Source organism: Rhinatrema bivittatum, chromosome 1, assembly GCF_901001135.1.
Source record: "Rhinatrema bivittatum chromosome 1, aRhiBiv1.1, whole genome shotgun sequence".
Taxonomy (NCBI): Eukaryota; Metazoa; Chordata; class Amphibia; order Gymnophiona; family Rhinatrematidae; genus Rhinatrema; species Rhinatrema bivittatum.
This window is the reverse complement of record NC_042615.1, coordinates 201,356,386-201,371,116: the sequence shown is the minus strand read 5'-3', so window position 1 is coordinate 201,371,116 and position 14,731 is coordinate 201,356,386. Positions and strand designations below refer to the sequence as shown.

The following is a 14,731-nucleotide window of genomic DNA, read 5'->3' as shown; positions in this document are numbered from 1 at the left end:
AAACCAGTGTGTGGATGAGACGATGGTGCAAGGTGTGGCTCTGCCTGCCTCAGGGGACCTGCATGTGGAACAGGGAGCATTTCAGAGAATGCTACCCTGGAGGTTCTGGATTTCAGCTTTTTACCTGAGCCTAAATTTGGCTTCCAGAACCTCCCTCCCAAATTTTCCTATGATGTTGGTGCCCATGTGTACCACGACAGCTGGATCCTCCCCAGCACTGTCTAAAATCCTATCTAGGTGACACGCAAGGTCCGCCACCTTTGCACCAGGTAGGCATGTTACCAGGCTATCCTCATGCCAACCAGCCACCCAGCTGTCTACGTTCCTAATAACTGAATCACCAACTATGACGACCGACCTAACCCTTCCTTCCTTGGCAGAAGCCCTGGGAGACATAGGACCTGGAGAACAGGTCCTTGCTTCAGGATCATTTCAAAGTGCACCAGGTTGATGCTCTCTGATCATGAGACCTTCCTCCTCCAAGGCGGCGCCAGGGATGCCAGACTGGAGTTGGGACTTGGCTACTATATCCCTGAAGGTCTCATCTATATACCTCTCTGTCTGCCTCAGCTCCTCCAGATCTGCCACTCTAGCCTCCAGAGATTGGACTCGTTCTCTGAGAGACAGGACCTCTTTGCATTGGATGCGTACATATAACTTCTCACCGGCGGGTAAAAAATCATACATGTGACACTTGATATAAAAGTCTGGGAGGCCCTCCTCTTGCTGCTGGACTACTGCCTTCATCTTGAATTTTAGTTCCTAGTTTAGTTTTAGGTTGCTACTGGTGTAGGATTGCGTATGATTAGGGTCCTTTAAATGTATCCGTGTATTCACTATATAATCTGGTTGTGATCTACAAGAGAATGATCAAACTCTTGATAAGGTATGGGGAATTTCTGTGTTTAAGTTAAAAGGCTATTTTTTTTATTTTTATTTTTTAAGTGTGAAAGTGACATCTGCCTATAAATTGGGTGGGTGGGAGGGTTGGGAAATATAAACACACAAACTACTGTTTGCTGCCTGACTTTCTGACCACCTATTTAAAACAAAACACCCAAACTTCTGTTTGTTGCCTGACTTTCTGACTACCTATTTAAATAAAACACACAAACGTCTGTTTGTTTGGGTCACATGACCCAATGAAGCATAACGTAACTGTCTGTCATCAGATAATTTAAATACAAAATGAAAAGTCATGCAGAATGAAAACTGATAGAATATCATATTACTAATACTTTAATTTCACTTCATCTGTGCTTGCCATGGATGGTACTTTACCCAAAGTTTTTCTTAAGCAACTTTCAAGAGGTGCATTTTTTTAAAATAATGCTGGTAATTCTTCCCTGGAAACTGCTCTATAGGTCCTTCCTACTTCATCCAAAGGTAGAATTCAGAATACCATGGGTGGAAATCCAAATAGTGCAAATTAACTTGCAGGACTAATATACATTTTCTTTAAGACTATTTACAATTCTAAAAATGTAGGGTTCACTTTGATTACGTCGTGGCAAGTAGCACACAGACAGATCTTCGGTTATGATGAATATACTAATATTTTGTTACCAGTGTACAGAAAAAAACATTACAATTAAAATAAATTATAACAACTTCATGAGGTACAATGTGACAGAATTGCTACCAAAAGAGCCACTTCGACCATGTCTTTTGTTAAATTTAAACATGCATACTACAGTATTGTCAGCACTGCGCAGTTTTAAAAAAAACAAACAGCAGTAGGTGCTGTGCTTCAGTGGTGTGCATTCTGATACTAAAACCACAAAAGTAGTGTGAGCATTGTTTCCGACGTCTGTTTATCTGAAAAAGTTCTTAAACATCTTTATTTTAAGAAGACTATTTCATGACTGTGAAAATAACTCATTACACATCTTTACATTCTATAAATACTGAAACAATTTCAAATAAATGCTAGCAAACATTTTTCAAGCTCTACCTCTAGAAAATAAACATTTTTCATTAAGAAAAAAGTCTTTGTAAAACAATCTGCTTTACATTGCTTTCTCCATCTGTTCATTTGCTGTCTCACTCCACAGAGTGAGTCTATGCTGCTCTCAGAATTGCCATGGTCAGAAAACGAGTACCTGAAAAACACTTGGCAACTGCCAACATATTTCAACAAGCATTTTTATCAATAAGTCAGAGTTTTCAAAAGCTCACATCATATTAGCTGTTTAAATAAACTAGAACATATCGAACTGTTCCTATAATAGAAACATTGTGATAATGTGTCTTGTCTGTTTCAACAACCTTTCTATATTTCCAAGGAAAACAAAACACATGGAATGAGACATTTATGCGAAGCACTCAAAACATTGCAAGCAAATAAATCAGCTGTTAACAGTAATTGTACCTGTCAATAGGTATCTGTGGTCTAGATTTATAAACTGATGATGTTCACTGCTTTAATTTTAATTGATCAACTACATACAGTTTTATCTGGTAGACAAGAGAGGTGAAATACTAGGCTCCTGGCTTCATGTTATCAGATTAAAGGCTGTAAACTCCCCTGCAAGGTGTTAGTAGGGGTATAGTGTTGAACAGTCTTATCCGACCTCCCAGGAGCTAATTTCTACATGCCAAACTCTGTCTTAGAGCTCAGGGAAAGGATTCTGGAAATCAGTAAGAAATTAACTGTTTCCAGAATGTTTGTTTAAATCCAGTCATATAAACATGGTAAGGTTAGTGACCCACGGTTAAGTCACTTTGTGTCGGGAGAATGAAGATCATTAATGAGTGACCTCTTGAGAAGAATTTTGTATAAATAATAAAAGGATAGATATTTCATTCTTCACGCTTCAATATACATAAGTATGGCACACTATATGATTCAGCAGCACTTGGTCTTGTAAATTATCTGTGGTATTTAGATCTCTAGCTCACTTTCATTGGATGCGCCTAACCACAGAAAACATGATCCACTAAAGCTTCTAATATATAAGAAAATTATTCCTTACCTGCTAATTTTCGTTCCTGTAGTACCATGGATCAGTCCAGACGGTGGGTTATGTCCCCCGTCCAGCAGATGGAGTCAGAACAGAGCTCGAGGGCACCGCCTCATATACCAGCGCACCCTCTGCTGGAGCTCAGTATCATGAATAACAAAGCCCAAAAGAGCAATAACAAAACAATTTGGATCAAAAAACCTGACTTAAGTCAACATCAAGAACAAAGAATAGGCACGAACCCAAACGAGGTCGCCCCAGTTAACTTGTGAGGAGCTGTACAACTCTGATAGAGAACCAGAGAAGAAGAGAGACAGAAGACGTATAAGATTCCGAGCAGGAGCGCACAAACCCAGAGAGGTGGGCGTCTGGACTGATCCATGGTACTACAGGAACGAAAATTAGCAGGTAAGGAATAATTTTCTTTTCCCTGTACGTACCAGGATCAGTCCAGACGGTGGGATGTACCCAAGCTTCCCTAAACCGGGTGGGCCCTTGAGAGCCCTGCTCGGAGAACCTGATCGCCAAAAGGCGCAGGATCCGAAGGCGGCAGGTGTAGCCGATAATGTCGAGCAAAGGTATGCAACGACTTCCATGTCGCTGCCCGGCAGATTTCCTGCGGAGAGACGGACCGGGCCTCCGCCCAAGAAGCCGCCTGCGAGCGCGTAGAATGAGCTTTGACGCTCGCAGGAGGCGTACGCCCCGCTCCGATATAAGACGCTGAGATGGCATCCTTAATCCAGCGGGCAATCGTTGTCTTCGATGCGGAGGAACCTTTCTTAGGACCCGACCAGAGCACAAAGAGATGATCGGAAATCCGGAAATCATTGGTAGCTTCCAGATAACGGAGCAGAACACGTTTGACGTCTAAAAGACGAAGGGACCGCTCTTCTCCTGGAGGAAACGCCGGTAGTTCCACCGTCTGGTTCAAATGGAAGGGGGAGACCACCTTCGGCAGGAAAGACGGTACGGTACGTAGTGAAACTCCCGCCTCCGAAAGACGGAGATACGGTTCCCTGCAGGAGAGGGCCTGGAGCTCCGAGATGCGCCGAGCAGAAGAGATCGCGACCAAAAACACCGTCTTCATAGTGAGGTCCTTGAGGGAAGCATCCTGTAGGGGCTCGAAAGGGGCACTCACCAGCGCCCGGAGAACTAAATTAAGGTTCCACGACGGACAGGGATCTCGAACCGGAGGTCGGAGATGCTTAGCACCCTTCAGGAAACGAGAGATATCCGCTTGGAGGGGCAGAGAAACCGGTGTCTGCACCAGAACATTCAGGGCCGCCACCTGTACTCGAAGAGAATTGTATGCTAGACCCTTATCCAATCCGTCCTGCAAAAATTGAAGGATCAGAGGAACCGTTGCTTCCGTCGGCCGGGTCCCCTGACCGACGCACCAGGACTCGAAGACCTTCCACACTCGCACGTAGGCAACAGAGGTCGAGGGTTTACGAGCCCTCAGCATCGTAGAGATCACCGCTTCCGGATATCCTCGGCGTCGGAGGCGGCGCCGTTCAAAAGCCAGGCCGCAAGACAAAAGAGTGCCGCCTGCTCGAAAAATACCGGACCCTGGTGTAGGAGACGTGGTAGATGACTCAGACGGAGTGGACCGTCCACAGCCATGTGAACCAGATCCGCAAACCAAGGCCGCCGCGGCCATTCCGGAGCCACGAGAATCACAGGACCGTGGTGATTTTCGATGCGTCGAAGAATCTTGCCCACCAAGGGCCAGGGGGGGAACACATATAGGAGCTGGCCTGCCGGCCACGGTAACGCTAGGGCATCCACCCCCTCCGCGCCGCGCTCCCGTCTGCGACTGAAGAAGCGCGGGGCCTTGGTGTTGAGAGCTGTGGCCATCAAGTCCAACCGTGGCGGTCCCCAACGCCGGACCAGGAGGTCCATCGCTTCGGCGGAGAGAGACCATTCGCCGGGGTCCAAGCGCTGACGACTGAGGTAATCTGCCTGAATGTTGTCCACCCCGGCGATGTGGGAGGCCGCGAGACGAGAGAGATGGAGTTCCGCCCATTCCATCAGGAGCGTGGTTTCCGCGGAGACCTGCTCGCTTCGCGTTCCGCCTTGACGATTGATGTAAGCCACTGTGGTGGCGTTGTCCGAGAGAATTCGCACCTCCCTGTCTCGAACCAGCGGTAGAAACCGTTGAAGTGCTAAGCGCACCGCCCTGGTCTCCAGTCGATTGATCGGCCACTTCGCCTCCTCCGGGGACCACATCCCCTGCGTGGCGCTCCGGCCGCAGACTGCGCCCCATCCCACGAGGCTGGCATCGGTTGTCACCACCACCCAAGTGGGAACGTCGAGCGAGACGCCGCGGGCCAGGTGAGAAGGAACCAACCACCACTTCAGACTGTCCCGAGCCGACTGAGGGAGGGGCAGGATCACCTGATACTCCTGCGACACTGGTTTCCAGCGAGACAGTAGTGAAGCCTGCAGAGGTCGCAAGTGCGCAAACGCCCAGGGCACCATGTCGATGGTGGAAGCCATCACTCCCAGAAGCTGTAGATAATTCCACGCTGTGGGTTCCGACAGGGTCACAAAGCGGTGGATGTGCTCCCTCAAAGAGATGGCCTTGTCCGGACGAAGAAAGACCATGCCCAGTTGTGTGTCGAACGTTGCTCCTAGAAAATCCAGGCGTTGCGATGGAACGAGAGAACTCTTGGGGAGGTTCACGACCCAACCCAGGGAGCGAAGCACTTCCAAGACTCTGGCCACCGAGTCCTGTCCCTGAGAGAAAGACTTTGCCCGTACCAGCCAGTCGTCCAGGTAAGGGTGCACTAGTATACCCTCCTTCCGGAGGGCCGCCGCCACTACCACCATGATCTTGGTGAACGTCCGCGGGGCCGTTGCGAGCCCGAAGGGCAGTGCCCGAAACTGAAAGTGTTGACCAAGAATTTTGAAGCGTAGGTAACGCCTGTGGTCCCGATGTATCGGGATGTGCAGGTACGCCTCCGTCAGATCTAGGGACGCCAGAAATTCGCCGTGGTGGACCGCGGCAATCACTGACCGCAGAGTCTCCATGCGGAACCGGCTGACCCGCAACGAGCGGTTTACCTCCTTCAAATCCAGTATGGGCCGGAATGACCCATCTTTCTTGGGCACTACGAAGTAGATGGAATAATGACCCGAGCCCACCTCTGCGAAGGGCACGGGAACGATAGCTTCTATGGCTTGCAGCCGGTCTAGTGTCTGTTGAACCGCCATCCGCTTGAGGTCGGAGCCGCAAGGAGAGAAGAGAAACCTGTCCCGAGGGCGGCGGACAAACTCCAAGGCGTAGCCGTCTTGAATGGTGTCCAGGACCCACTGATCTGAAGTAATCTTTACCCACTCCTCGACGAACTGTGTGAGTCGACCCCCGATGGTCGGGCAGGAGGAGTGGGCCGGTCTGGCATCATTGAGCAGATTTGGCGGGGGTATTCCCCTGCCCTGAACCCTCCCTCGAGGGCCTCCTGCCTCGAAAGGAGCGCGACCACGGCTGTGGTCTACTGGAGGTTGTCCGAGAGCTTGTCTGCCGGTAAGATCTGTAGCGCCGTTGAGCCCGAGCCCTGGTTCTGGTGGAGGCAAAACCCCGATAAGACCTTTGCCGATCCTCGGGCAGGCGATGCACTGAGTTTTCTCCCAGAGACTTGATGATCTGATCCAGGTCATTTCCGAAGAGGAACTTCCCCCGGAAAGGAAGGGATCCCAGGCTCGACTTAGAGGAGGTGTCCGCAGCCCAATTTCGGAGCCACAGGAGTCTACGAGCCGCCACCACCGAGACCATGGATCGAGCCAGGACGCGAAAGAGGTCATGTAGGGCATCCGCTCCGTAAGCAATGGCAGACTCCAGGCTGTCAGCCTGAGCGGCTTCGTCCGGAGGCAACTGCTGCGACGTTAGAAGCTGTTGTACCCAGAGAAGGCTGGCCCTCTGGGTCAAAGAGGTGCACATGACGGCCCGCATCCCTAAGGCCGACACCTCAAAAACTTTCTTGAGGAACGTCTCCAACTTGCGGTCTTGCGTGTCCCGTAGGGCCGTGCCGCCCGTAACTGGGATCGTAGTTCGCTTAGTCACTGCCGAGACCGCAGAGTCCACCTTTGGAAACCGGACGAGATCCAGGAAATCTTCCGGCAATGGATATAATTTCTCCATGGCCCGGGAAACCCTCAAGGACGCCTCCGGAAAGTCCCATTCCCCGGTGAGGAGCTGTAGAAAGGACTCATGGACCGGAAAAGCCTTGGCCCTAGGCCTAAGAGCAGCCAGTACCGGATCCCCCTTCTTGGAGCATGTGGCGACCGCTGGGGCCACCGGGGCCGGGGGGTCCGGCGGTGGATCCAGATCCAGTTCCTGTAGAGTCCGTTGCAAGAGATCTTCCAGCTCTTCCTTGTGGAAGATGCGCAGGGCTCGCGGGTCGTCGCCCTCGGCTTGTCCCTCCGCATGCGCAGGATCCGGCGGGTCCGAGGGGTCAGGGCCCGGCGGGAAAGCCCCTCCCACCGCGAGCGGCTGGGATGGCACAGATGAGGGCCCTGGGGCTGCGCCAGGAGGAACCAGGGGCCCGGGGACGGGGACCGTGAGCTTGGAGATCTTGGATGCCGGAGGTCCCGTGGTAGCAGCCCCCGGGTCCGCCAGACCCTGTAGATAGGCTGTGTGCATCTTCAAAATGAAGTCCGGCGCGAAAAACGGCAGACCGGGTGAAGCCGAAGCAGGAGAATCCCCTTGTGGTGGCCGGGCTGAGGGACCCTCCTCAGGGCCTCGGTGCAGGCGGGGGGCGCCCCGAACTGCATCCGCCGCATCCGGAGAGAGTACCTCAGTAAGATCCCTATCTAAAATGGCCGCCGTTCCCGCCACTGACGAGAACGTGGCCGGCCCGCGCTTCCCTGGCTGCGGCGAGAGGGGCTCTGGGCGCGAACCCGCACCGAACGCGGCAGTGTCCCCATCGGAGAGACAGCGCGAACAGACTCCCTCGGCCGAAACATGAGACCCTGCCTCGCCGCAGGTCTCACAACGAGATAGGCGCGGCATAATGAAAGACGCCGCTACGGGGAAGCCTCGGGGGGGGCCGACGCTGAAAAACACCGCGGGGGGGCCTGAAGGCCAACGCCACCCGGCCGACTGGTCCTTGGGCGCCGGCGGGAAAATTCGCTGCCGGCGCGCCCAGGCCCGAGGTAAAGTTCGCCGGGCCGCAGGACCGTCGGAGGACGTGTGAAGGAGCCGGCTAACCCGGCAAACACAGCGCGAGAAACAGCTGAAATCAAAGGTAAACACACACTTACCCGCACAGAAGCAAAGCAAGCTGCAGGAGGCGACAGAACAGAACAGCACGCCTCCTCAAAATTACTGACAGGCAAAATAACCTTTTACCTTTTTTTTTTTTTTTTTTTTTATATCTTGATCCAAATTGTTAAAGACAAAAGAAATAAATGACAGGAGAGACTCAAAGTAAGAAAAACAAACTCAAATCCTGTCACACTGGGGAAGCACTGTTTCCCCAACTCGCATCTGCTGGAGTCAGAAAGATACTGAGCTCCAGCAGAGGGTGCGCTGGTATATGAGGCGGTGCCCTCGAGCTCTGTTCTGACTCCATCTGCTGGACGGGGGACATAACCCACCGTCTGGACTGATCCTGGTACGTACAGGGAACAATATTTGTATAAAAACTAGGTAATCATGCAAGTTTAGGATAACGGGTAGATATATTGATAAATCTGATTAATTTATTAAACTAGTTGCAGTGCCTTTTTATATTCAATTTATGATTGCTGGTATTTATGGAAGCAATTTTCAAAGAGAAACTACCTAGCGTAAAGAATGTGCACTGAGACAGTAACTTTTAAATAGGCACGAGGGCGCACATGTACATGAGTTTCCAGCTCGCGTCCATGGATGCATCTATTTTATAACTTATGCGCATCTATGAGCGCATGTTAAATAAAGAGACCGAGTGCATACACATGTGCACACAATTTTAAGTGGATGTGCACATGTGCACGCAAATCCCACTTCCACCGCGTAAGTGGGGGGATTTTAAAACAGGCAGACGTTCACGCTATTGCCAGTTTCACCAGTCCATTCCCAGTGCACCCAGGCAAGGGATAGGACTTCCAAACCCCTCTAGTTTAGTCTCTTCCTCAGTGCAAGCTTTAGTGAACTAGTTAGCTCTCAAGGGAGGCGAGTGGGTATTAAGAATAGCAAATTCATTCTATCTACCCCGGGGGAACAATTTAGTACCAACATCAGGAAATAATTCTTCACGGAAAGGGTTGCGGATGCCTGAAATGCCCTCTCGGAAGAGGTGGTGAGGACGAAACCAGAAAAATGAATTCAAAAGGGCATGGGATAAACATTGTGGGTCCTTAAAGGCTAGAGATTGGAAATGAAGAAAAGGGTGCATGGGAGTAACCTGCACGGAGCAGCAGTTACTACTTTCAACAGAAGGAATGGGAATTACTACAACATGCTATGACGGTAGGGGGAAAAAGGAGAATTGGATTCAGATGTCAGCCAACTCTGAGCCCCAACTCTTTCGGATAATAGAAAGACTAGGGGGCACTCCATGAAGTTAGCATGTGGCACATTTAAAACTAATCGGAGAAAGTTCTTTTTCACTCAACGCACAATTAAACTCTGGAATTTGTTGCCAGAAGATGTGGTTAGTGCAGTTAGTATAGCTGTGTTTAAAAAAGAATTGGATAAGTTCTTGGAGGAGAAGTCCATTACCTGCTATTAATTATGATGACTTAGTTTTTGGGTTCTTGCCAGGTTCTTATGGCCTGGATTGGCCACTGTTGGAAACAGGATGCTGGGCTTGATGGACCCTTGGTCTGACCCAGTATGGCATGTTCTTATGTTCTAATGGTCCAGGGTACTGATATGTGCATATTAGGAGAAAAAGCACAGGACTGCTTCTATGACCAAGTCCAAAAACAAAGCACATTCAAGCAGCATTGTCTGAATTATCAAGAAGGCAGCTCATCTCATGAAAATGTTGCTAGCAGTAATTTTGTTATGGGTTTGACAGTTGCTTGGTTTTTGTTTGTAAATATTAATACCCTTAATATAATGCTTGGGGGTAACTATCACAGAGCAGCAGTTACTACCCTTAGCAGAAATATGGAGTGGCAGTTACTAGCATAAGAAACTTGTTGGGCAGACTGGGTGGAATATTTGGTCTTTCTCGGTTGTCTTTACTATGTTACAATGTTAATTTAAGGCCTACTAGCTGAAATCAGTACATTCTCCAATTCCTTCAAAAGGAGCAAAGAGGGCCAGGGATGTCATATTTGATGGCAGAATCTAATTTTCTTCTGAGTGATGACGGTTGACAATATCCCCAGTGGGATTGGAGACTAGACTAATAGAGGGAAGAGAGATGGAAACTGCACTTGCCATGGCCAGGCTGGTGCAAAGAGGATATTCCTTGCATTGTCCTGAAGAACCTTCTGGATAGCCCTTGCAATTAGAAGAATCAGAGGGTACCACTTAGTAGACATATGTTCCAGTTTAGTAGAAAAGCATCAATTCTGAGAGGCTACCTGAGAACTGCTGGTAAAGCTGAGCTGCTTGTTTCCTGTTTCTGGCTGGGTGACTCGGACGCCGGGTTTCCCCGACGTCACAAGGAGGCGCCGGGACATCTGATTTAAATTGCGCTCTCCTGGAGATCAACCTAGAGGCTACCTGAGAACTGCTGGTAAAGCTGAGCTGCTTGTTTCCTGTTTCTGGCTGGGTGACTCGGACGCCGGGTTTCCCCGACGTCACAAGGAGGCGCCGGGACATCTGATTTAAATTGCGCTCTCCTGGAGATCAACCTAGAGGCTACCTGAGAACTGCTGGTAAAGCTGAGCTGCTTGTTTCCTGTTTCTGGCTGGGTGACTCGGACGCCGGGTTTCCCCGACGTCACAAGGAGGCGCCGGGACATCTGATTTAAATTGCGCTCTCCTGGAGATCAACCTAGAGGCTACCTGAGAACTGCTGGTAAAGCTGAGCTGCCGCACGCGACTTTGCCCGATTTCGCCCGAATTCGACTGAAGTTGACAGCTAAGTCAGCAATTTCCCAGGATAAAGAAATTTGCATCATAGAGGAAATATTTTTGATTTTCCTATTCTAGCATGCCTGCGAAGAGGAAAGGGAAGATACGAGTGTTCCCTCCGGACCCTACATTTCCTACCTCAACGCAGCAGGAAATTCAAAAATTTTTGATTCAGTTGGGTAATAAGGGAACCGAGGATTCCGTTGGAGTTTCCTTGATGGGGGATACAAGAAACTCCCTGGAAGAGGCGTCCCTCAGCCCGGATAATAGACCTCCTCCGGTCCAACGCGCCATCGAGGAACAGCTAACCCAGCCTCTTGTCTTAGGTATAGATAAAGAGGAAGGGTTGGAGGGAGCTTCATCCTCGAATTTTGAAGAACTGGAGCGAATAACAGCAAGGCCTGAAAAGGTAACTCTCGAGGCAATCTGGGATGCAGTGAAAGGGTTGAGCACTGCAGTCATAAGGTTGGAAAAAAAGGTGGACTTAATGTCTTCTGATTTTCAGAGGAATGTACAATCTAATTTGGTTAAATATGATGAGATTTCTTTGAAAGTAAAGGAAAATGAGAAGAATATTCAATCTATGCAAAAAATTAACCTTATGGTCGTTAAAGACCAATTATCTGTATCTCGTCGTATAGAGTTACTGGAAAATAGAGCACGTCATTTAAATATTAGAGTTATAAATTTTCCACAATTAATAGGTGAGTCCCCAATTACATCCTTTAAAAGATATCTTAAAGAAGTATTGGCTTTTACAGAGGAAGAAATTCCATCTATAAATATGTGTCACTTTTTTCTTAAAAAATCTCCAATACCAGATAATCTTACAAATTTTTTGGAAGACTCATCTCAAGAAGTGATTCACAGGAATACTCTGATTGTTTCCTTTATTATATCTAAGGATATAAGTAATATCATGAAGAAATATTTTCAGAAATTTCCCACCTCATTTCATGGTCAATTAGTTAAAATATACCCAGATTTGGCTCCCACTACAAGGATAAAGCGCAGAGAGTTTCTTTTGATTAAACCAAAGATAATGGCATTAGGTTATACTTTTTTTCTGCGCTATCCTTGCAGATGCGAGATCAAAAAAGGTGAATATGAATACGTTTTTTACCAAATTGAACAGTTACAACAATTTATAGATGCTCAACAACCCACAGCATCAACACCAGTGCCTAACATAATACCATCTGAAGAGATTTTACAGAGTATTGAGCATATATCGTAAGCTGATCGCAATAAATAAACCCAGCTTAGTCTATGTATTGCTAACTATAATATGTTTTCTTAATATATATCTCCCTTGGATATTTAATAATTTCTTTAAGGCCTCTAATGTTTTCCTAAGTTGATTATTGCAAATTTCAAATAATAAGAATTGTTTTAGGTACAAAGTAATTTGTTTTTGGAAAATTTCCTGTAAGAATTGATCTAAGATTGAATTTACATTATGGAAGGATTTCTGTATTGTTTCCGTATAATTTGTAAGATGAAAAATGAGAAATAAATAAATAAAAAAAAAAAAAAAAAGAAAAGCATCAATTCTGTACTTGCTCAAATGCATGAAGCAGAACTCCAATCTTTTTCTTGTCTTCTGAGGCATACAGTTTGATCAGCAGCTTTCCACAGCAAATGAACAAATTGTTCACTACCCTTTGGTCCAAGGACATTTATGCCGATATAATATTCTACTGATGCAGTCTGCTAGCGGAATGTGAATTCCCGGCAGATTAGTTGCCTGTAGATGGACATTGTGATGACCTGCCCATGACTAGATTTGGATGGCCTCTTGGCAAAGGGTATAAGAGCCCATGCCCCTCTGTTTGTTTATGTAAAATATGTTCACCTGATTGTGTGTCTGGAACAAAATATTCTTTCCCAAGAGGAGGTGAGGGAAAGCTCTCAGAGCATAACAAATGGCTCACAGTTCCAGTAGGCTGAACTACTGATGACTCTACTGGGGACCACAATTGTGTCTGCACAGTTCCAATATGAAGGCCACGCCCCTTGTTGGAGGTATTGGTAGTCACTTGATATGTTGGGATAGATAGGAAGAGACTCCTCAGAACATCTGGATTCATCTACCATTGAAAGGACATCCTCATTCCAGGGGTCACTGAGATATTGTGGAATAAAATTGACAGAGCTGATCCCATTGGTTTCAAAAGATCCACTGAAGGCCTCACATGTGTAAATGAGTCATAGGAACCACATGCATTACAGTAGCCATGTGTCTGAGTAGGTCTAAGATCGACTTAATTGACATTTGGTCCTGCTGCACTGCAGCAGGTCCTTCAGCACTTCAGATCTTTCTTCTGGGGGGAAAGCTTTCTTCTGAAGAAAGTCCACCCAGGCTTCTATAAAATGAAGTCACTAAACCAGAACCAGCTTAAATTTGGCAAAATTGATTAGGAAACCCAGAGACTGAAAAAGCTGACTGGCCTTCTTGAGGGCCTCTAGAATTCCTGATGGGAATGGGCACACCACCAGTCAATCATTCAGATATGAAACATGCAGATACCTTGCCAACAAAACTGCACAGTGTTATGCCTGTCGGTCGGAGATGGCTGCGACCTCTCATGCTCAACTCTTTTTTCCCTGCACCGTCAAGTCTGGGAAGAATGGCGGTCTCTGCTAATCTCCACCGACCTCTCCGGCATTCCCGGAACAGCGTGGGCACTGACGACCGCAATCTTGGATCCGGAATTACTTAGACGCATGCGAAGGGCCTCCTTTGAACACGTCATGACGGGAACCTCGGGGGCGTCCCCTCCCGATGACGTCAATCCGCTAGTGTATTTAACCTAACCGGCCCTTGCCTTCCTCGAGTTAACAAGGAGTTCTGTCTTGCTGAATCCACCTCATTCAAGGACTTCCTGTTCCTGACTTTGGTCTTGGCTACTAATGCTCTAAGTACCCGCTCTTCAGGGGCTCCCCTGTGTTCCCAGATATCCACTCCTCAGAGGGCCTACCTGCCTGACCGCTACCAGACCTGCTTCTCAGGTCTCCTTCTCTTCTGGAACCATCGTTTGTGAGTACCTCTACTGACTTCTACTATACGAACTGTACAGAGGAATTCCCGCGGTGTATCCCGAGCCTCGGGCCACTACATCTTTCCTTCAGTAGAAGCTATTCAGATTTCCTGTGCTGCAGAGTATCGACACACCATCTACAGGAGCCACTTCCGGGTTCCGACATCTCTACCTATTCTTCAATATCTACTGTACAGACATCCTCGGCATACCCTGCTCCGTGGATCTGTATTCCTGAGGTGCCTACACTCGTCAGAGGGGATCCCCGGCGTACCCCGCTCCGCAGGTCACTACCGGATCTTCTCATCTGTGGACTTGCTCTGGGTATTCCACATTGCTCAGGCCTATATCATTACATATACAACTCTGTGGACATTACTTTTTCCTTCTAGCTGTGTCCACGCCACTGAGACTACGCCTGCTGACGGTGAGACTCACTGGGCTCCTCCCTGTGGGCGGAGACATCTCTCATCTCAGCCCAAGGGTTCACATTCTTACAAAAACATAACACACAGGCACAGATAGGCCAAAGGGGAGCCCTTAATCATAAACCTGAGGAGTTTCCAATGGGTGGTATGAATAGGAATGTTCTTATAAGCGGTCTTCAGATTCAGTGTACACATTTAATTCCTCAATTGGATAAAAGGCAGACTTGTCCGGATGAAATTCAGCTTGAACATTTTCCGAACCAGCACTTTGATCAGTCTCCAT

At 48.1% G+C, this 14,731-nt stretch overlaps 1 protein-coding gene across 4 annotated transcripts in view; it reads right to left on the bottom strand.

Annotated features, from left to right (window-relative positions):
• RAB28 (RAB28, member RAS oncogene family) overlaps positions 1-14,731 on the bottom strand; it is a 336,848-nt gene that overhangs the window by 39,703 nt on the left and 282,414 nt on the right. Inside the window, exon 7 of one of the 4 annotated variants that reach the window (XM_029590870.1) lies at positions 1,007-2,120. The exons of the other annotated variants lie outside the window; for them this stretch is intronic. Coding sequence (XP_029446730.1) covers positions 2,088-2,120 — 33 coding nt within the window. The 3' untranslated portion in view covers positions 1,007-2,087. Of the gene's footprint in view, positions 1-1,006; positions 2,121-14,731 lie in introns of those variants that run through there. 4 annotated transcript variants of the gene reach the window in all.